This window comes from Protopterus annectens, chromosome 1.part2 (genome assembly GCF_019279795.1).
Source record: "Protopterus annectens isolate FY-2018-M chromosome 1.part2, PAN1.0, whole genome shotgun sequence".
NCBI classification, from domain to species: Eukaryota; Metazoa; Chordata; order Ceratodontiformes; family Protopteridae; genus Protopterus; species Protopterus annectens.
In genome coordinates this window covers 356,604,606-356,628,521 of record NC_056727.1, presented here as the reverse complement: position 1 = coordinate 356,628,521, position 23,916 = coordinate 356,604,606, and the positions used below count along the sequence as shown (strand labels likewise).

The 23,916-nt window shown below is 42.8% G+C and overlaps 1 protein-coding gene across 1 annotated transcript in view; it reads left to right on the top strand.

Annotated features, from left to right (window-relative positions):
• GPCPD1 (glycerophosphocholine phosphodiesterase 1) overlaps nucleotides 1-23,916 on the top strand; it is a 1,148,488-nt gene that overhangs the window by 700,274 nt on the left and 424,298 nt on the right. The window contains exons 10-11 of the mRNA XM_044056397.1: nucleotides 18,924-19,053; nucleotides 19,202-19,256. Of these exons, the coding sequence (XP_043912332.1) occupies nucleotides 18,924-19,053; nucleotides 19,202-19,256 (185 nt within the window). The remainder of the gene's footprint in view (nucleotides 1-18,923; nucleotides 19,054-19,201; nucleotides 19,257-23,916) is intronic.

Here is a 23,916-nt window from a genome sequence, read left to right as displayed (position 1 = left end):
CACTACCAATGCCAAACCAACTGAATGACCTTCTCAATAAAAGCTGCAAGATTATACAGGCAGGATCTGCCCTTTACAGAGCTGAATTGCAGTGGGTTGAGATTAGTCAGTTTATTGATCTCATGATTTATGAAATCAGTGATGTCCTTCATGTTTTACAGATAAATACTCCTAAGACTGATGGGTTTAAAGTTATTGGGGTGTGTGATGGGTCCACCTTTCTAGAAGAGCCTTGTACAGCAATGTGCCAGTGTTCAGTAGCACAACCTGTAACAAGGCTTTGGTGAAACATTTTGAGGAGGGGATTAGTGAATGCATGCATAACCCTGTGTATTAGGCAATTTGGTATGTTTTCTGGGCCCATGGAGGAAGTGTTAGTGGATTTTGAGAGCATTTTAAGAACATGTCCGTAAGTGATGGGGGATGTGACTCTGGGATGGTTGGAGAAGGGATGATGGTTTAAGGAGAGACATTTGCTGCAGATGTGCTACTTGTATGTTTGCTGTATCTTTTGAGTTTGAATGGTGAACTCCATTATGGAAAAAGTTCAGAGCAGTATTGAGAGTTATTTCTTAATTTTCTGATGTAACTGAAGAAGGACTTGTAGCTGTCCTTTGCTTCTCTTGTTGGTCTTAATCCATATTATGATTTGCTGATCTTTATAGTTGTCTTCATTTTTCTTAGGTTAAAACATTCTGATGGGTCAGTTTGCTCATTAAAAAAAAATTACAGTGAATGGCTAATCGAACAATAAACTGCGAAAGTTTAATGTACTGAAAAAGCTTAATAGCGAAAAATAATTCTTCAAATGGCCATAGTTGACAAACATTGCAGATGTAACCAACCAAGGTGGAGGAGGCTCTGCCCCCCACACCCCCTAACTATATATACCAACTCAAGATCGCACTACATTGAGGAATAGGGCAAATTAAAAAAAAAAAAAAAGTTTTATTCACGTACCGTATGCATATCAGTACTTCCTGGTTGTTGGCCAACTTTGGCCATTCAGTGTACTATTTTTCACTTTTAAGTATGTTAGGTACATTAAACTTTGCTGTTTAATGTTCAAATCTGAAGCAGTTAACTTCATTTGTCCATCAACCTGTGGGTATCGGATCCATATCGGATCCGAGCCGGCAGCTTCAAACAGCTAAGATCCGAGCTCCAAGCTCCTCCCCCTTACCCATAACCCCCTGCTATCCCCTCCTGACCTCAGATCTCGTTTGCCGCAGTTCAGTCAGCAGCTCTGAACGAGTTCCAGGCGTGGGAGTAGATCGTTTTTGTGAGAAAAATCCTTTTCTTTTTCTATTATAGCAGTAAAAAATTGTGTGTGTGTGTTGCTCCTTAGTTAGTTTACAGTTGTTAACTGTTTTTGTAGTTAATTTTAGTTAAATTACCTCCCCCCATGTGTGTGAAGGCTTGTCTGTCTTTGGGCCTAGTGTAATTTTGCCCCTAGTCATGTCTGAGGCCCTAAAGCCTTCTTTTCTAAATGCACCGAGTGTGGCCATAAGCTGTCCCCAGCCTTGGGGTTGACCACCTCTCCTCAGGCTGCACCATTTGTGCAGCCTTCAACCCCAGGGCTTTGAGGGACAGGAGGTCGAAGTTGATTCTGGCAGGACTGTTGCCCCCGGACTCGACTTCGTCCTCCTCTCCCTCCTTGGCACCGACTGCGGCAGTGCCACCTTCCATCCCTGCTCCCCTGACCAGGACTCACCCTCCCACCTCAGGCCAGGAGGAGAGGGAAACTTGGTGGGAGAGGAGAAAAGAGAAGCAGCACAAGCGGCGGGCTGAGTCTTCCTCCTCGGCCCCGCCGGTCAACCAAGTAGTTTCTCCCAGGGCCTCCAGGCCTTCTCCTTCCCGGCTCCATTCACCGCGTTTTTCCCCGGAGCCGGAGGAGGAGGAGACCCGGCCGCCTTCAAGGTCATTGAGGCGGCACTCCCGGCCCGCCTCGGTGGCCTCCCCTAGGTCAACCCGAAGCTTGTCAGATGCAGACATGGACTGGATGATGCGTAGGGTCCTCCAGGCCCAGCTGCAGATGGGAGTGCTTCTGCCTCCCCCCCCCCCTCTGGGGGGGAGCTCGACCCCCTTTTTTGCCCCGATTTCTCCTTCTCCGACCCACTTCCGGGGTTCGGAGCCTTCTGAACCAGGTACCATGGGAGCCGTGGGGAGTGTCGGCGCCGATAGTACCCTCGAGTTTGTCAGGTCCGTTTTCGGATCCGAGCTCTCGGAGCCAAGAGCTGAGCTTCGGATCCGGAGGTGTCAGTGTGTCTTCGACTCCGTCTTGGTCAGAGCATACTGGTCCTTCGGATCCGATTGCTTCAGTGCCGGCTCCGATCCACACACCGGATCCGAGGGGACTGCTTTCGGATCCCAGAGAGAGCAGTTTTCCTTCGGCATTCGATGTCATGGAGAGGGTATTGTCGAGGGATTCGAGGCCCCAGGCTCCTGCTACTGTTCCACCCTGCACTCCCTCTCAGACGGGCCTACCTTCCATCACCCGGCCCCAGGGACAGCCTGCGCCTACGTCCCAGTTAGTTCCCTTGGAGGAACAGGATGTGGTTGGTGAAGCCTATTCGGACAGCCCCCCCGAGGAGGTTACTCACAAATGTAAGTGCAAGAGGAGGCACTTGGACTCACCTGAGTCCTTGACAGAAGACACCGACTTAGAGGAAGGGGAAGCTTCCCCAAGGTCACCTCCCGAAGACGTCTCCTTCAGAGACATCATGGAAATGCTTCGAATTAGAGGGGGGGTGGTCAGCCCAAAAATCTTCCTCTGATGAGTCTGTGTTTCTGGAGGCTTTTGACACAGGCCCATCTACCTCTTGGGTGTCCCTCCTGCCGATCCCCTGGTAGACCTGATTACTACCAGGGCATGGAAGGAGCCGGACACTGTGGAGCCCATTCCAAAGAGACCAGATAAAATTCTCAGCTCCCCTTCTGATAGGACGTGTTGGAGCAAGGGTGCTCCTGTAGATGCCATGTTGGTGGCGGCCGTCACCAGAAAGGAACTATCCCAGGAGAGTTCCTCGATCCATCCTCCAGGCAAGGAGTCTCGGACGATGGACCGCCTGGGAAAGCGGATGTTTGTTTCAGCCACCTTCTCTGTAAGGTCGCTGAATTATATGGCACACGTGATACGACTCCAGCGGGATCTCATCAAAGAATACGCCGGGTCGCCCCCAGAGTCCATGTCCGCCGAGGATAAGAAAGTATTCTCAACCCGAATGTCCACTCTCAAATCCATTACGAACACCTCTGTGCAGCTCCTCTCCCATGCTACGGAAGGAGCCGCTAGAGCTAGCAGAGCGGGCATTGTCTTACGACGGCATGCTTGGCTCCACCATTGCGATTTTGCGGAACCCTTCAAGGCGTCCTTCACTAATGCCCCGTTTGACGGTTCTTCGCTATTTGGCAAGACCGTACACAACACGCTGGTCCAGAGCGAGAAAGACGGGAAGACGTCTGCCATCGGAGTCTGCTTCTCTGCTCCCCAGAGGTCCTTCTCTAGTAACCAAAAGGGACAAAAGAAGATGTGGTTCTGGAAGTCGCAACAGTCCGTTTCGCTCTGGACCCCTCATCCTTCAGAGGCAGAGGAGGACAGGGTGGATGCCGGCCCAGAGGCAGAGGGGGACCGAAGAATTTCGGGTCGAGAGAACCCTTTTCTGATCGGCCCGCGCAGCAACCCTGAAGGGTTACCCGAATGCTCCATTCTGGAGGCAGTTGGGGGGCGTTTCTCGAGGCACCTAGCAGTTTGGGAGTCCATTACAACAGATCACTGGGTGCTTCAAATCATATCCAGAGGTTACAAGATCCCCTTTCTCAATCTCCCTCCCAAACCCCGGAGCCTCCCCGATGTTCCACCCAATCAAAGGGAGGCAGCAGCCACAGAAATACTCCAGCTGCTAGAAAAAAGAGCAATCCAGCACGTCCCCCCAGACCAATCCGGATCAGGCTTTTACTCCAGGTTCTTCTTGGTGCCAAAAAAGACGGGGGACTTGAGACCAATCCTCGACCTGTCCTTTCTAAACCTGTCACTGGCCAAAGAAAAGTTCCGGATGGTCACCTTTCAATCCATTCTCCCACTCCTGCAGGAGAACGACTGGATGTGCTCTATAGACCTCAAGGATGCATACTACCACATTTTGATGGACAGACGATCCAGAAGGTTTCTCCGCTTCTGGCTAGGAGCCAGCCACTACCAGTTCAGGGTCCTTCCCTTTGGTCTCACCACAGCCCCCAGGGTGTTCACCAAAGTCTTGGCAGTTGTAGCGGCCCACCTGAGACTCCAGGGAATACAGGTCTTTCCATACCTGGACGACTGGCTCCTGACCGCCCCCACCAGGCATCTACTGTGTTCAGCCAGAGATTACTTCCTCCACTTGGCCTCCTGACTGGGAATCACAGTCAATATAAAAAAATCTTCTCTTCATCCAACCCAGATCTTGGACTTCATTAGGGCCAGATTAAACACAAACCTTTTGCAAGTCTTCTTAACTCCGGACCGGCTTCGAACACTAAAGCTCCACGTGTTGGCCCTTCTACACTCCCCGGCTCCTTCAGTGGAATTGGTCCAGAGGGCTCTAGGTTCCATGGCGGCATCAATCAACCTGCTACCCTTAGCGCGCTTGAACTTGAAGGTACTACAATGGACCTTGCAGGTTCAATGGTCCATCCTGCAAAATCCACTGAGTTCACCCATCCCCCTCAACAGGGGTTGCAGGAAAGCCCTATTCTGGTGGCTCCAGTCCCCGGACCTCCAGAAAGGGTGCCCCTTCTCTATGTCCCCACCAATAACCACAGTGACCACGGACACTTCTCGCCTTGGGTGGGGGGTCACTGTATGGGCAGAACCGTCCAAGGCATGTAGACCCATTCAGAGACCTCGTTGCGTATCAATGTCCTAGAGATGAGAGCGGTGCTTTTGGCGTTGCAAGCACTCCAAGCCCTTCTTCCCTTGGGGACAATTGCATTTCAGACAGACAACATGTCAGTAGTCTGGTATATCAACAAGCAAGGGGGAACCAGATCCTACCCACTTTGTCGAGAGGCCATGAGAGTCTGGGAATAGGCAATCTCCACCAACCGCTTTCTCATAGTGATGCACATTCTGGGCCGGTCGAACATCTTGGCAGACAGGCTGAGTCTCGAACCATCCTTTCACCGTACGAGTGATCTCTGAACCCGAGAGTAGTGAAGCAAATCTTCCTCAAGTGGGGTCAACCTTGCTGCGATCTCTTTGCGTCTCCTTCGAACGCAAAGTGCAGCGATTACTTCGCTCTAATTCCCCCACCGGGGGAATCCCCCAGAGACGCTGTGGTGCATGTTTGGCCATCCGGTCTACTTTATGCTTATCCACCTCTTCCCCTAATGCTAAAATTCTTGCAGAAAGCCCGTCAGTTGGGGAGCAGAGTGATCTCCTCATAGCCCCATTCTGGCCTCGTCAAGCGTGGTTCCCATGTCCATGGTCTCATCTAGTGAATCCCCCATGGATTCTAGATCCCACTCAGGATCTGATCTCTCACCCACTAGGATTAACAACCCCAAGCCTGGACAACCTCAAGCTTACAGCTTGGTTGATCCAGTTCCAGTAATAGCTAGGACTCCCGGTATCTCGCCCTCTGTTAAGGCTGTTCTAGTAGCCGCTCACAAGTCTTCTACGAGAAAGGTTTATAATAGCAAATGGAAACGCTTTTCAATTTTGGCAGAGCATAGAAACTTAGACCTCTTTACAGCTCTGTTACCAGCAGTGCTAGAATTTTTGTCAGTCTTATTCGACCAGGGTGCTAGCTCCTCTACGGTCAAAGTCCAGTTAGCCGCAATCTCCCACTGTCATGTGGGAAGTGATCTCAGTCCCTTGGCCTCTTCCAAGTTATGCAAGACCTTCTTAAAAGGCACTTTCCTCTTGATGCCTCCTGTTAAAGATGCAGTTCCTCCATGGGATTTAACTCTTGTTCTCCAGTCTCTGACAGCTCCTCCCTTTGAGCCTGCAGCTTCGGTGGATCTAAAATACTTATCTTGGAAGACGGCTTTTCTTATTGCCATCACTTCGGCCAGAAGGGTTTCGGAGCTTCAAGCCCTTTGCACCAAACCACCATACTTGGTTTTCCATAAAGATAGAGTTTCTCTCAGGACCAGTCCCTCCTTTTTGCCCAAAGTTGCTTCGGAGCCCAATATCAATCAATCTGTTAATTTACCAGTATTCTTTCCAAATTATCAGAACAAGGGTGAATACAAGTTAAATTCTCTGGACGTACATAGGCAATTGAGGTTCTACTTGCACAGGACCGCTGATCACAGGAAATCTGAGCAACTCTTTGTATCCTTTGCTAAGCCCTCTTTGGGAAAACCAGTATCAAAAGTTACATTGTCCAGATGGGTCTCCCAATGTATACTTCTTGCATATAAGAGTTCTGGCTGACCTGAACCCGAAGGAGTCCATGCCCACTCTACTTGATCGATTTCTACCTCTGCTGCCTTTTGGTCCAGAGTGTCATTGGATGACATTTGTTCAGCAGCCACTTGGGCATCATCTCATACGTTCATTAACCATTACAAGTTGGATATAATTTCCAGACGGAGAGCATCCTTCGGCTCTGCAGTGCTCCAGAATATCCTTCCATGAGGACCTCCCAAGGATTGGGTAGCTAGGGACTCTGTCCCACAGGTTGATGGACAAATGAAGTTAACTACTTCAGATAAAGAGGTTATGTACTCACCATAACGTTCCATCTGAGTAGGTAAACTTCATTTGTCAGCAACCAACCCCCTCCATCCCCCTAACCTATAGTGCGTACTAAAGGATTCCTTGCCCTTGTTTCAGGATAACTCTAGGTTAGGATGTGCAGGTGATCCTTTGTGTTGTAATGCTCTGTGTTACTAAGCAAACTAGATCTGAGGTCAGGAGGGGATAGCAGGGGGTTATGGGTAAGGGGGAGGAGCTTGGAGCTCGGATCTTAGCTGTTTGAAGCTGCCGGCTCGGATCCGATATGGATCCGATACCAACAGGTTGCTGACAAATGAAGTTTACCTACTCAGATGGAACGTTATGGTGAGTACATAACTTCTGTTTATTAGCTGTTTACTGTAATTTTTTTGATGCATGATCATAGACCCTTCTGATGCTATGGCGTTCTGGCTCTACAAGGCAGTTTAAGGAGATTCTTCTGTTTATGGTGGTCTGCCACTGTAAATAATAATTTTCAACCCCATTTTTCTACATGGAGTCGGGGTGTGACTTCACCTGTCAGTATCTCTGTTCATTGCTGGAGCCGATTTATTTTTTAATTTACTGCTTCCCTAGCCATTGTCCTATTTGTCACTCATTTGTAAGGCCACTGTGAGTTACTATTGTTTTTTGGCTGCTTCCTGTTGTTGTGTCCTAGTCTGTTAAGACATTTGTACATAACGTTTGCTCATCTTTACTGACTGTTTTCTCACAGGGCTCAGTTTGACTCTGCTTGGCTTTGATTTGCACCCCATTCCCACCCACTCCTGACATCCGTTACTGTATAATTGGCCCTACCTCCCCATTCCAAATTCTGACCTATTACAAGACCCTTAACTCCTCCCACTTGCAACATAACCATCTTACAAGTGACTACTTACTGGTTCCTCCAATCACAGAAATTAAATTGGTCTCATCTGCTCTTCGTACAATTACATGCACATATATTTCAATATCAGTGCCATTAGTTGTATTGTACTCCTTATACTGCTGACTGACTTCAGATATTATTGATACTACTCCATTTTCTTTCTCATTATTACATAATTAGAATTAACTCTTCTTCTTCTTTCGGCTGCTCCCGTTAGGGGTCGCGACAGCAGATTAACTGTTTCCATTTCTTCCTGTCCTCTGCATCTTGCTCTGTCACACCAACCACCTGCATGTCCTCTCTCACCACATCCATAAACCTTATCTTAGGCCTTCCTCTTTTCCTGTTACCTGGCAGCTTCATCCTTAGCATCTTTTTCCCAATATACTCTGCATCCCTCCTCAGCACGTCCAAACTAACGTAATCTTGCCTCTCTGGCTTTGTTTCCAAACCTTCCAACCTGGGCTGACCCTCTAATATACTTATTCCTAATCCGGTCCCCCCCAGTGCAAATCTTAACATCTTCAACTCTGCAACGTCAAGCTCTGACTCCTGGCTTTTTGTCAATGCCACTGTCTCCAACCCATGTAACATAGCTGGTCTCAATACCCTCTTGTAGACCTTCCCTTTCACTCTTACTGGTACTCGTCTGTCACAAATAACTCCTGACACTCTTCTCCACCTACTCCATCCTGCCTGTACTCTCTTCTTCTCCTCTCTTCCACACTCACCATTACTCTGAACTGTTGATCCCAAGTACTTAAACTCATCCACCTTCGCCAACTCTACTCCCTGCATCCTCACCATTCCTCTATCCTCCCTCTCATTCACACACATATATTCTGTCTTAGTCCTGCTGACCTTCATTCCTATTCTCTCTAGAGCATATCTCCACCTCTCCAGGGTCTCCTCCACCTGTTCCCTACTCTCACTACAGATCACAATGTCATCTGCAAACATCATAGTCCACATAATTAGATTTAACTAATAAAACGAATCTTCTGCAGTTACTTCTCTTCATTAACTCCCTCTGCCTCCCTCCAATTTATACTACACTTTTTCTTTTTTTGTACAACCACCACCTTTTCAAATGTTTCTCCAAGCATCATGTCTGTCTGCTGCTACTAGCATTCTATCTAACAGATTATCACTTTATAATTTCACCTCTGTACACCTCTCCTACTGCAGTTTACTCAGCACACTGAAATTAGGAGTGGCTATACCAATATATCTCCTTGCCTTTTTTAATATGTCACCTTTTCTTTACATTAAGCAGAAAATAGTTCACTACCACCACACTACTCAAAAAATAAAACTCTCAACAGGTACCTTCTAAATCAATACACTACCTCTAAAATACCACAGTGTGATGTCCACCCCCAGACCAGGCCCAGAAAGCTCACCAGTTAATCTAACTAGTGAAGAAGAACCCCCAGAATTACCTCTACAAAACTGTAAATTAACTAACCTTCCATCTACCACTTTAAAATATACCTCTTCCCAACTGTTCTATCATTAAACATCCACCTATCCAAACTAATAAAACCAACACATCAAACCAGTCACCCAATCTTTTTCCCACTTGTCTTCAAAAAAATTGTATATTGTCATCATCACCCTCTAGCATCTGTAACAAAATTACAGAACTGCATGCCTGGCTGTTGCAGTATATCCCTCATATTCTTGCCATCACGTAAACCTGACTTAAGCCTAATATTAAAGATTCTGAACTACTCCCTGCAGGTTACAGTATTGTCAGAGTTGATAGGCCTCACAAGAAAGCAGAAAGGGGTAGCCTTAATTTATTCAAGTTCACACACTTTCTAGCCCTATTCACACAACATCCCAGAATGCCGAAATACTAGTATCACTAAAGCTTAAAAATAAATAAAGGTTTTGTTACAGTTTGGATCCTACGTGGAAATTATATCAGCTTTAGAAGAAATCATTTCCTGGACGTAATTATATTATATACTTTATTATGAAAAAAATCTTAGTAGTAAATGTCCATATTGACTGGAAAAATCTTGCATCAGACTTCCTCAGTTAGTGTAAACCTTTATAGTTATACAACTTAACAAAATACACCCTAGATTTAATAATACCAACAGTAAAGGTGCAGTTCTAGACTGGATATTGATCTCCTGACTGTAGTAAGCTTTACAACCTGTGAAACTGTCCAAACTTAGTGACCACCTTCCATCTTGTACCCTAAGAAATATCACCGAGCAACCTTACACTCTCAAATTTAAAACTACCTCCTTTCTAAGTTCGATATAGACTCTCCATGAATACATTGATAACCTTTAATTGATCTGTCCTAAAAACTCTTCCACTTGATGAGGCAATCGATACTTTATTTTTTTTATTTTATTTTATTTTTATTTTACATTTGTTGACCGGGCTAGTCTAGCTGGATACATGTCCATTTTCAGTAGAGGCCTGGGGAGAAAAGCTCCAAGTAAAAACTTATACAATTAATCTAAAAGTTGTGACATATATTATAAAAACAGGAAGCATTACAACATTTTTTTTTTTCAAGAAATTAAATTAAATTAATACCTTATTCTTGAATACTTAAACAGCCACTCCCCACTTTGCAAAAAGAGTGAAAATTAACCATGCCTCATGGCTGACCACCCATACACAAACTACAATGTCTAACAGAGACAAAGCTTTGAAAGACTGGCTAAAACTTAATCCCTGTAACCTAGGGTTGCCACTATTCCAAATGCCCAAAGTGAGACTTTTTTTTGCAGAAACGTCAGATTTTGCAGGGCAAAACGTATCCATGGCCAGTACAAAGGACAGAACTTCGCTTTTTTGCCAAAATAAAATCTTATTCTTGTAGCATTTGAGTTGCTTATTCTGTTTCTTATAACATTTAGGTGCTTCAGATGCAAAATAACTATTTTATGCAACTATTAAAGAAAATATAGGAAATATTTTCCCTACAATCTCAGGACATTTGCCATTTTTTCAAAATTTTTTGCAGGACACAACTGCTCAAAGAGGGACTGTCCCTCACAAAGTTGGGCAGGTGGTAACCCTGCTGTAACCTGCAACTTTATAGTGAATTGTGTGAGTAAAAAAGTTAACCTAGGTAAAAAATAAAAAAAAAAGACAGTCTTGTAGCCATCTAAAACTTCAACATAAAAATGACCCCCAGAAATTCGGTTTTTGCATCCATGTTCAAACAAGGAGTACAACCTTTCTCATAACTGTCCACTAGAATTTGCAGTCGTATTCAATGCCTACTTCATGGAAAGCATTAAACTCTTTACTCCCAACTGATGTTTTTACCACCCCATCCGTTAACATCTAATCTTAGTAATTCAGCAGTCAGGTTAGATCAAAATCAACATTCTTAGGTAGGTACTAGGCTATCGGCCTGAGGGCCTACGTAAGCCTAGCCAACAAGGTTCCCTGGCTTATACCACTCAAGAAAGTTATTTTCCTGTGCCACTGTCGAGCAGAGACACAGAAGTGATCCCAGGGGTGTATTTCATATTTCTCATCCACTCATCAAGATTTTTCTTGAAGAGTGCTAATGAAGAACTTTACTTGACATAGATGGATAGCCTGTTACAGAGTATGGGAAGTCTCTGGGACAGGAATCTATTCCTCCAGCATGTCCTGTTTATTGTGGTGACAAGGTTTAGGTCCCTAGAGCGTGTAGCTCGGAGGGATTGGGATTTCTTTAGGTGTAGCATGTCCAACAGTTTTGGGTTTGACATAGCTTTATATGTTAGGCAGAGATCACCTCGGAGTAGGCGATATGCTACGGGATAAAGCTAGAGTTTTTTGAGATGGTCAGTGTAGGGTATCTGTTTGAGACCAGTAATCGTCTTTGTGAGGTACTTCTTTGGCCTTTCCAGCTGCTGCAGATGTCTTGTGAGGTACATTCCAAAAGGTGCATTGTACTCTATAATGAGTCTGAGTGTCGGGTAGAGGGGAACAATGACCTCTTTTTTCCTGGATGAGAATTCTTTCATGATGTGTGCCACGTAGAAGGACTTCCTAATTACTATGGCGATGTGACTATCAAAGGAGAGACTACTGTCCACCTGGGTCCCAAGGTCTCATCACACATTCGGTGTTAAGTAGACTGCTGTCTATGTAGTAGTTCATGGGTACAGAGTTTTTACCAAAAGGGATGACAATGCACTTTTTGGCATTGAGCTTGAGGCTATGGCTCTGACACCAGGCATCTGTCTCAGCGAGGCCCTTCTGTAGGATTTCCACATCATTTGGGGACTCGACTATGGCTCCGAGTTTGCAGTCATCTGCAACCTTCATTAGCCAGAGGCCTTCTGTGTTAACCTGTACTTCAGAGAAGTAGATACCAAACAGGAGAGGTCCCAGGACTGAACCCTGTGGTACTCCACTTGTCACTGGTTTGAGGTCAGATTTGAAATGTGCAACTTTTACAGTGTGGTTTCTGTCAGTGAGCCAGTTGGCAGTCCATCTTGTGACATAGGGATTTATACCTAGTTTAGTGAGTTTAGCTATAGTTCCAGAATGGGGGATGGTGTTGAAAGCCTTGGCGAGGTCAAGATAGGCTGTGTGAACCACCTTACCCTCATCTACGGCTTTGATGACTGCCTCAAAAAAGTCGACAGGTTCAAGAGGCATGATCTGCCTTTCACAAACCCGAACTAGGTGGGATCTAGAGTGTGGAGGTTAACCAATGTCTTTGTTTGAGTTCCATGATGATACGTTCCATGGCCTTGCAGACCAGGCTCGTCAGGCTAATAGGGCAATAGTTCTCAGGATCAGTGGTGGCTCCCCCTTTGTGGAGTGGGATAACTGTTGCTGTACGCCATTCAGTGGGCACAAAGACTGATGTGAGGCTGTGATTGAACATGGTGCTTAGGTGGGGAGCCAGTTTGTTCTAAAGTTGGTGTAAAATGCAGCCTGGGATGTTGTCCGGTCCCATGGATGCTGTGTTTTTGGCTTTAGAGAGTGCAGCTTTTACCTGCGTAGTTGTTATTACAGGGACTCTGCATTCTTCTTGTATAGATATGGGCCCTTTGGGGGGGGGGGGGTAAAGTTAGCACTGAACCTATCTGCCAGGATGTTGGCAATATCAGTTGGTTCTGTAATTTTCTTGCCGTTGTGCTGTAACTCAGAGCAGATCTGGGTGCTTTGCATACAACATCCACATTAATACTTCCTTTACTCCCCCCCCCCCCATCATCCCCACCTGAACATAATTTACCCGCTATGTCCATTGTAAGCAACTTCCACTTACTACCAGTCTTTACATCAGTTATAAAAGATGGGGGGGGGGTGTCTTCTACTTAAACTCAAACTTTTCTCCACTGCAGCTGACAACCTCCCACCAAAATACCAAATAGCTACCAATGCTATAGCATACCTAGTCAGTAACCTTATCAATAGATCAATATCTGAATCCTACATACCCTCACTATGGAAAAAAATCTATATTATCCTTTTTCATAAAGGTGGCATATCAGCCATACCATTAACCTTAGGCCTGTTGCAGTATTCTCTCCTCTCCCAAAAATTCTTCAAAGATGTATTCATAAGCAATTCCTCCATTATCTTCTACAGGAATGGCTCTTAAAATCCTGCCAGCACAATGCAACTACGGCCCTCCTGTCATTCACTGATACCATATACAAATACAAGGACTCGGGCAAACTAGTTTCCTCATTATTCATTTACCTGTAAAAAGCTTTCAGTACAGTTTCTTACCATAAGCTGCTGCATGAACATTTTCAACTTGGACTACCCCATTTTTCATTATTGTAGTTCAATAGCTGTTTAAGTGACAGACTTCAGTCTGTAAAATGGCAGAATACTGTCTTTCTCTCTCCCTACTTCAAGTCTCCACTGGTGTACCCTAAGGCTCTGTTCTTGGTGCCCTCCATACCTCTCAACTGTACAGATTTTTGCCTCATACTTTTGCTGTGTTTCTCATAAAATTGTAGTTTTCTGGCAAACTGTTGTCAAATCATTGAGGAGTTAAGTCAGAAAATAATGATAGACAGTTGAATTTCACACTTCATACTGTTCAAAAAAATTATGATAATACAAAACCTGTTATTCTATCAACTTTCTAAGTTTGTACGAGCAATATTTAAAAATTGTCCCTATTTTTAGGCCTTTGTCCCACATTATTTATGGCTTTGTCTAGATTTCTTGCTCCAAGAGGTTGAGCAGTATGAACTGCCCTCCTCTTAAATATTCTTAGCAATGATTTCTGTGTCTGCATAGGTCCAGCCTGTCTTGCACAATATGCTGATTCTGCATGTATATGTGCATTTAGTAGCTTGCTTTATATATCATGCAAGGAGCTTTCTCCTCTGTTGAGAAATGGCTTCATAATACCCAGCTACTACTCCACTCAAAAAACAAAAAAAAAAAGTTACTGCTGTTTTTCCACAAATCAAACACACACACCATGCACACCCGATAAACTGAATTTCAAAACCTTTTCTCTAAACAAAACTGAAATTGAAGTAGTCTCCCATTCAAAACTTTCTGGAGGGATTATAGGTGATAACCTTAAATTTGACCTGCATTTTCAAAATAACTTGAGATTCACCAAAACTTAGGAATGCTCTACAAGCATAAAGACTTCCTTAGCAACACCACAAAAACCACTCTTGCCAGTAAAACTACCTTCTCTCATCTGTGTTATACAGTGCATCCATCCTAACAAGCCTTCAGGCTACAGTTTTTGGAGGCATACTATAATAAGGTAGCAAAATTTGCCACAATCAGTCATTACCATAGCCACCACTGTATTACCATTAAGACTTTGAATTGGCTTGAACTGCCTCACCACTTTGGTTTCATATAGCTGATCTCCACACACATTCACTGCTTTCACTCCTGTTCTTCATTCCTATTGCCCTAATAGACTGCAGTCTAATGAACTTCATCATCTCAGTATATAGAAACTCCACAAGTCCTCTTGCCAAAGTCTCTACTCGTGCTGTATTGCTGAAAAATGGAATTCTTTCCCTCTGCAAATTCGATCTACTTTTGACCTGTCAAATTTCAAACTACTACTAAAAGACTACTTAAATAAAACCTGGCTGTACTCCTGCACTACCTTAGGCTGAACTAGCCCCTCTGCCTTTGCACTGCCAACATACTTTCATCTTTGTCTGAGAAATAGATTTGACTAATTTCTTCTCTGAACAGTCACATATAGTTTAGTCATATCTGTTCCAGAGAGTGTACTTAAGTGTGTTTAATGTCATCTTTATGAAGTTCAACTTGTGAGTTCTTTGACGATATTCTTTTTCAACTTGTAGCTATCCAGATATTTGCACTATATATGTATGGGTTCACACTGTATGAATTCAGTCTGAATTTTTACATGGTTTATATGTCATCCTTCTGTATTAGGCATTGTAATAACTTTAACTGTAACCATGCAATGTCAGTCTGGAGCGTTTCTCCCTGGGCTTCTGCTGAAAATGGGATATTATTCTAGTCGAACTTTCCCAGTGAGTAAATGTAAAGTAAAATAAATTCATCAGGCATGCTTAATGGTCTCAGGTGGTCTCTCACATAATCCATCCATCTCTTTGTTGGATGTCATTTCTTTTTGTCTTCTTCCTGTTTGTCACAAATCCTCACTAGATTGTCTCTTGCTTTTTCTGCATATGTGCCCAAACAACTATAATTGGTTCTCTATGACCTTCTCTGCAATAGGAGTTACGTGGACATCTGCTATGATTTCCTCTGTTCTTTGAAGAAATTGTCATATCACGAGGGTGGTTTATTTTTGGAATTGTTGCACTTTATTTGGTTGGACTTGCAACACACTTGTCTAAATGGACATAAAAAAACTTTAGTATAGTTGGCTGCATAAACGGGATGAGCAGTGGAGCTGACATGGGTAAATTTAGAGGTTTCATGAGTTTTAACTTTGTCTCCAACAGGGGTGGTACTGGTTACTGAGGGAGTAGTTCTGAGAGTAAAGGTAACCAGTCAGACTTGACTAATAAAGTACTGAAAATGAGAGGGCAGCAGACAGGGGCCACATTTTTGAGTACCAAGTCAAAAATGTTTACGTCCCTGGTAGGTTTGAGAATAATCTGATCCAGGGTGTTTTTTTTTTGTCCAGTCCAAGAATTGCTGAGCATTAACATTGGAAGTGTAGCTGCTCCACTCACCGGAAGAATAGTTGAATGCACCAAGGATTAAAGAGCCCTTGCTTAAAGTGATGTAGATTCATAGATATATACTACATTAACAACTGGGGCCTTTATAAGACTAGCCAGGCATCCTGGATGCACCCCTCCCTCCCCAAGTTTGTATGCTGGCCTTTGTAAGTTTAGCCATGCTTTCCAAATGTATCCCACATTTTTATGTGCTTTGCAGGTTATTTTAAGGGGTATATGTAAGCTAGGGCAAGATTTACAGGCTGCCTCTGTCCATTAGAGACATAGGTGCTAGACCCGGGGTATATTTCCAATTTCCCATGCACTGGTCCAGGTTTCTCTTGAATAGATTAAGGAAGAACTCTGCTTTACGTAGATGGGAAGCTTGTTCCAGAGAAGGGGAATTCTCTGAGTCACGTACCTGTGTCTCCATGTCCTCTTATGTTTCAAGCAAAGTGCAAGTCCCTAGATTGAGTAATTCTGATGCTGTTCGTTTTTGCAGATAGGCAAAAGGTCCATCCAGAGTTGGGTTCCAAAGATGCCTTGTGGGCCAGGCATAGATTACCTCAACAGTCTGCAAAAAACAAAGTATAGAGCTAGGGCTTTGAGGCGATTTGAATAGGAGTTGTTTCTTTGCGGCCTGTATGGGAAGAATGGTGGACTATCAGTCGTCTTGTTCTAGGGTGATACATACTGGATCCCTCTGGAATAATGCTAACAACTTAGCCAATTGTTGTACCCAGTTCTGTTATCCTTGTATCTAGGCAACACTCTTATTGAAGTGAGAAGCAAGTCTTAGCCCTAGCTGAAGCTAGAGTGATAAGCTACATCATGTCCTTGTGCATGGTCTTGAGTGATGTGTGCGCCAGGTCATGTACATTCACTTGGGCTACTATCATGCACTTGTACTTGCTTGAGAAGAGGGTGTTTTGGACACTAGTTTGGTCCACTGTCTTTGCTCCTGAGAGGCAGCTGACTGTAACCCTGTGCTTGCCCTGTCTGATGAGTGTGGAGTCTGTATGTCTAACAGTAGTCACCAGTAACTAGGACTTTTCCAGTGTCTGAACTGTGGCTTCCAGACATTGGAATAGATTGCTGTTGGTAACCAGCTGATGTGGAGTAGATGTAATGAGGGATTTATGCTGATGTCTAGTTTTAAGAGTTCTAGGAGGCTAGAGTAGAGATTTTTTGGTAGCATCAGCATAAAATGGTTTTGCACTTTTAGTACGAGTTTGCATTTGCACGGGTGGTGTGTGTCAGTGCTATATTCGGTGCAAGGAGTAGACTGTGAGGGTGGCCTCCAGATAAGTGTATGCATCTCTCATAGTTGCATGGTTAAGTAGAAGTTGCCAAGGAGTTTGAGACAGTTTTTCCACTGCCTTAGGATACAGATTTTTAGAAGGCTGGCAATGGGGGCTGGCGGCAACTCTTGCTGCCACTTCCATGATGCCCAGTGCTGAAGTATGGAAAGTATGTTAGGAAGTATAAAAAGCTATGGGGTTGTTTATACAATTTGGGCTGTTTATTGGGACTGTGAACGTATTTGTATAGTGTGGGCTGCCTTGAGAAGAATACAGAGGTGCTTCTTACAAAAATACTTTTTGTTTTGTTTTGGGGGGGGGTAAGTAATGCTGAGGTGATAGACGCACCTGGATGTTTTAAAAAAAATGGTGTACCACTTTATTTAGCTCAGTCGCGTTGCTTTCTGTAGCCAGTAAGGGCTGTGTGTATTTCAGATGAGTTTAGGCAGCCCAGAACATACTGTCTCTTGATGCTTGCTTAAATATTAAAGTAATATTGACTCTGGAAAAATGTAAGTTGCAGGCACACCTGCTTTTCAGCTACATCTATGCCAGCTAGTTCACTCAGTGCAGTATACAACAAGCAAGAGAACCAATGAAAAATAGCTATAAATTCAAGCCATAGTGCTCAGCCACTGAGAAACAGCAGCAGTTAATGTACTTGTACTACAGTAACCAATATGTTATCCAAGTTGTCCACCATACTAGACCAGAACAGGCTGAAGTAAAACATAAACCAGACATATGAAAGAAGTCAAATTCCAACTAAAAGCATTTTAAAATCAACAGAACATGCTGAAGCCAAACAAAAGCTGAATGGAGAAAAAAAGTGAAACTTAGATTATAAAAGTTTAAAATAGATTGACTAAGTGCAGTAATAAACTGCAGAAAAATGAACTTGAAGCTTGTTTGCTCAGTCACACCACTTGCAGTCTTACTGAAAAGACGGCTAAATGAATACTTTTGTTGTATATTGCAACAGAGAATATGTTGTAGCATCTACAATTCTGATAGCTGTCCTAAGAGACAGCTTGCAGGTGCAGGGCTTCTGGTTGGGCTTACCCTTGGGGTTGTCTCTAGGTCAGTCAGTGCCGTAGTTCAGCCAGTCCTTTGAGGGTGGTGTGGGGGTTGGAGTTTCAAAGGACTGGGGCAAGAAAGAACCAAAAGTGGTGCAGGCAGACATCTCTTTTGTTCAACTGGTATCTTGACATCCAAGAAGAAGGTTCCTTTTGCCCTGAAAAGGGTAGAAAGAGATTCTCTGGAAGTCAGAGCAGCTGTTGAGCCTTCAGTTGCTGATGTTACTAGAACAGTGAACAACATACTCGAACATCTATAGTTATGGTAAGTTAATATGCATCTGTGCTTTATAATAAATACCTGACGCAACTGTACGTGCTGCTCTGTGTGACTAAAGAACAAAATTATTCATTTAGCAGCTCTACCTTTTCATCACATTTAGTTATAAATTATAACCCTTTTTTGAGATCTGAAGGAGTGAAAGATTAAATTTTGTAAATAACTAGTGCTATGTTTTTCCCTTTAATTCTTGGTTGCACAACTAATGGATTCTCTGTACTAAACATTTTTGTATTGATGAAATTGCTTGGAAAGATGTGTGATTGCTTTTCCTTTTGCTTCTTGGACCCTGAGTTTTATCAAGGCAAGTCTGTGCATGAAAAACTGTTAATGTGGCAGAAGCCAGGTACTTTGCTTTGCCAGAAATAAGTTAAACTGCAATACCTAGATAAATATGGATGAGCTCACAAAATGTTCCTGTGTGTGTGTATCCTGTCCATCTGATGCACTTAATGTGCCTTGACTTTTTACATGAAACATTGTTATTGTATGAAGTATTTTTCCCCCGTTTTGCCTTCTTGCAGTTGACTACCTTGTCATCAAGCCAATAAAAGATTTTACATGCAACATGAAAGCATCTTACTGCAAATATTGGAAACCAAGAATGACAGTTGATGTGGGTCATCGAGGATCAGGAAATTCTACAACAGCCAAGTAAGTCTCATTATGTTATCCGTGTAAATCATTTAACTGCAGTATGAGTACTGATAAAGTGTGCTTTACAATTTTGTGCAGTGCTTTTTTTTTTTAACATTGGCTCTTAAAATGGCTGTTAATTGTATTAATTTTTGGTCAATTTCAGGCTTGCAAAACTAAGGGAAAATACAGTTGCTTCCTTGAAAGATGCAGCAAGTCATGTAAGTATGATATTTTATCTTGGGTCACAAGGTAAATGTTCACAATATTTTTACATTTTCTTTAGATATTAAGTAATTTTGTTCAGAAGAGTTTTAGTACTTCTGTGGATGTTATGGTTTATAACTGACAAAAAGCAGATTTCAGTGAGTATTTTCATTAGTCCTGTGTATATAGAGAGCATGTTGAGTGGTGGTGGTGGTCTTTAGTGAAGCCACACCATGCTGCCTTTTGTGGTATGCATACTTGATCAAATGTATATTTTTATTTTTTTTTTTTACTTCAGGCAGATAAGCCAAGATATCTACTTCTAAATGTCAGGCTTATTTGAGTTTTGATCAGAAAAAATATGCTAGTGGTCCAGTAGTCTGAACAAACGACAAATTAAAAGCATTGAATGTAGATACGTATGTAATTCTGGGGGTAAAACAAGATATGTCTGGGTAAAATAAGGTGGTATTAGCTGTCTGTCCATGCAGAAGTTACCACTGCTGTGCCACAAAACTGTACTGCAGTTTTTTTTTATATACTATTCTCAGATTTCAAAAAGTGGTAAATGGATGGACTGTGGATAGCCACATAGGTTGACATTTGAAGACTGGTAACAGAGTCACTTCAGTAAAGCATACATTTTCAAGATAATCTGTTAAACAATGCTCAGTTGCAACATCAGTAAATGTTGCATCACAAGACTTTGCAAAAAAGACATAACTTATGGTTACAGAATAAATGGTCAGATAAATACCATTAAAGATCTATAGAATATTGATAGGCCAAAGGTTAAACTGTTGTCTATGTGTATCTACCACTGTTAGAAAAGCATGTTTTGTACTTCATCTAACTTTGAAGGGTTTGTCTGATGAATTCAAGGAGATCCTTGTATCCCTTTATACCATGGTGCTCTATCCTGATATGGAATACATTTCTGTTTTTTTTTTTTGTTTGTTTGTTTGTTTTTTTTTTGCGTTCCTGTGAATTACCTGAAAGAACTTGAAAAGGTATTTCTTGTTCAAAAGGTCATAGGGTTGGTAAACTTGAAATGTGCATATGGTTTTCATGAACCGTCTTTATATTTTATTTCTTACAACATAGGTAGAGGTTACCTTTTCCAGGTCTGTAAGGCAACTTCTGATCTGGTTGTTTAAATGCCTGTGCCAGAACAGGCTGTTGGGAAGCTAACACCAGATCAGGGAACCTAATACTAAAAAAAATGTCAGTAGTTGAAATCTCTTCATAAAAGAGACACAGGTTTTAATTTTCAGATCCTGGATCACATAGACAGGGGTGATCTTGAAGGAGACATCCCGAATATTCTGGAGAAACATGAACTCATGTGGCAATTAAAGCTGAACTCTTTTAGAAAGCTTGGACTAAACTACTACTGTTCAATTAGAAGTGCACTGGAACTTAGAAAATTGCCACATTGTTTACATGACTAATTGTATTTTATTTTTTTGTACAAATTGGTTTTAAATACCATTTTAAATCATTTGAAATTTAAGTGTATATTTTGTTTCCATCATCATACATATATTTTTTTATTTCTATTTTTTCTGGTTTTCTTTTTTCCACTTTAATCAAAATGACGGTAATAACAATACTAACTAATTATACAATTATATAGGTTTTTAGGGTTCTTGTACACAGACCTGAAGAAATCTAGAAGGACGAAAGCGATCTTTGTTAACAATAGGTTATGAAAATAGAAACTGATTTTTACATGCAAAATGTTTATGTATATATTTATATATAATTTTTGATCGCAAAATGAACTAAGGTTGATATATTTCCAGCCATGTAGTATATTGCCTTGTATAAAATCACAGACTTAATAAGCTACTTAATAATTTGGTTAAATAAGATGTACCATTAAAGTACATTAGGGCTATATATTATTATGACAGCTACTAGGTAGGGCAGGACCAGCTCGAATGTCACACTGATGGGGCAAGGGATGCGAATTTAACATGTGTACCAATAACACTTTGTTTTACAGCACAATAAACCACTCCCATGCCTGATAAGTATATATATATATATATATATATATATATATATATATATATATATTTAGAAAGCTTGTGAGGAAATTATTACTCTATTTTTGTTTTACTTGGATTGCTTGTCTGTGTACTTAATAAAGGATTTTCGACTGGAAACAGACTGCCTGCCTTGCTTGGATTACATTCGAATACTTAAGTAATGCTGTAGAATGATATATTTTCTATTATTACTTTCTGACTTGATGAGTTTACGTTCGCTACTTCTACTACCGTTGTCTGATCTGATTACTATACAGTGATCTACTAGAAGTATATGGACTGAAAATCTTCCACACAGAAGTTTCTTACACTGTTTAATTGAAAAGGTGACAGACACAATACATAATGCCTGCAAAGATTATGGAATAAGTTCCTTTTACAGTCATAAGAAGTCAGTCATTAACTTTATTTAAAAATATTTTGTAACACATTCCCTTATCAGTTTTGTGCCAGTTGGTTCTTTCTTACTTGGGTATTCCCAGCTTGGAGGTGAGAGCTGACCAGAGGGGTCATCCAAACAGACATGTAGATTTGCATGCCCATCAACATCTCAGCAATGAGGGTGCTTCTTTTAAGGTCCTAACCTCAACCATGATGTCTCTTGTGAGCATCTGTATCACTGTGAGGTATGCTGTGCTCTTCTGGTAATGGAGCATGCTGTAACAGAGTAATAGTAAGGGCTACTGTCATCGTCATCGGATCTCCAAGCCCATATCCTTAGGTCTGGGCCATTTCTGTACCATACATGGCTCTGGTTGTGTTCTGGTGAGTGGCCAACTGAAACAGTCCCTCTCCCCCTCCCCCCAAGATGGTTACGCCAGTATCAGTCATGCACTGTCACCCTTCTCTGCCTGACTTTTCCAGTATCAGAGTCATTGTTTGAACTCTGGTTGGTCTGGGCTGTGGTCAGGGTTTTTATCCATGTACAACTTCCTTCAAAAACAATTTTAATGTATGTATTATGTTTATAGACATGTTTGTGTGTGCATAAATGGCAACGCTCAGGTCTGTTCTGAGCTAGTACAAAATGTAACAAAATACACTGACCCTTCTGACATTGCCAACATCTTGGCTGACAGGTTCACTGCAAATTTCTCCCCCCCACACCACCACCACCTACAGGGCCTATTACCATTCCAGGGGATTGTGTAAGTCCAGTTATTACTGATACGTTGGTTAACAAGGCTCTATCTAAAGCTAAAAACACTGCCTCCATGGGACCAGATGGTGTCCCAGGCTGTGTCATATGCGAGCTCCAAAAGGAATTAACCCCGCATCTTAATACCCTGTTCAGTCTCAGCCTCTCCACAGGATATGTGCCCAGAGAATGGCGCACGGCAACGGTGGTCCCGCTACACAAGGGTGGGGCTACAACTGACCCTGGGAACTACCGACCGATAAGCCTGACCAGTCTGATCTGTAAGGCTATGGAGCGAATCATTATGGAACTCATAAATGGAGAGATGGGAACCGCCAGTCGCCGGACCCCACACAGTTCGGCTTCATCAATGGCAGAACATGCCTCCTGAACCTGGTGGATTTCTTTGAGACAGTTACTCAGGCTATAGATAAGGGAAAGGAGGTACACATGGCTTACCTTGACCTTGCTAAACTATTTGACACCATTCCCCATTCGGGTATTATTGATAAGCTCACCAGCCTGGGCATAAACCCTTATGTCACAAGATGGATCACAAACTGGCTCTCAGACAGATCCCATAAAGTAAGAGTAGCAGGATCTATGTCCGAATCCAGACCAGTAACGAGTGTTGTGCCTCAGGGCTCTGTCCTGGGGCCCCTCCTGTTTGGCATATACTTCTCAGAAGTACAGGCAAGCACGGAAGGGCTGTGGCTGACTGTTTGCGGACGACTGCAAACTGGGTGCTATAATAGAGTCTCCGGCCGACATGGAGATCCTCCAGGAGGGCCTAAATGAGACTGATGCATGGTGTCAAAGCCATGGTCTCAAGCTAAATGCAAAAAAAATGCGTAGTAATCCCCTTTGGAAAAAACAGACTACCCACAAACTACAACATAGGAGGTAATCCCCTGAAATCTAAAGAAGAAATAAAGGATATAGGGACCCAAGCAGAATAGCCAGCTTTCCTTTGATAACCATGTTGCCAAAGTGATTAGAAAATCCTTCTATGTGACCCATCTGATCATGAAAGGGTTCGCATCAAGATCTAAGGATGTAATGGTGCCCCTGTACTCTTCCCTCATCAGACCTATTATTGAGTACAATGCACCAATTGGAATGTACCTGGCTAGACATCTCCAGCAGCTGCAGAGACCACAGAGGTACCTAACCAAGAGAATTACTGGCCTCAAACAGTTGCCCTATGCAGCACGATTGAAAAAGCTAAGACTGTTCTCTGTTGCATACCGCTTTCTCAGAAGCGATCTCTGTCTAACGTACAGAGCCATGTCCAACTCAGAATTGTTGAACACGCTCCATCTTAGCAAAACCAAATCTACTCGAGCTACACGCTCTGGGGATATAAACCTCAACACAACAATGAATAGAACATTCTGGAGGGATAGATTCCCTTCGCAGAGACTTCCCTTACTATGGAACAGGGTCCCAATCTACATAAGGCAGAGCCCCTCACTATCACTC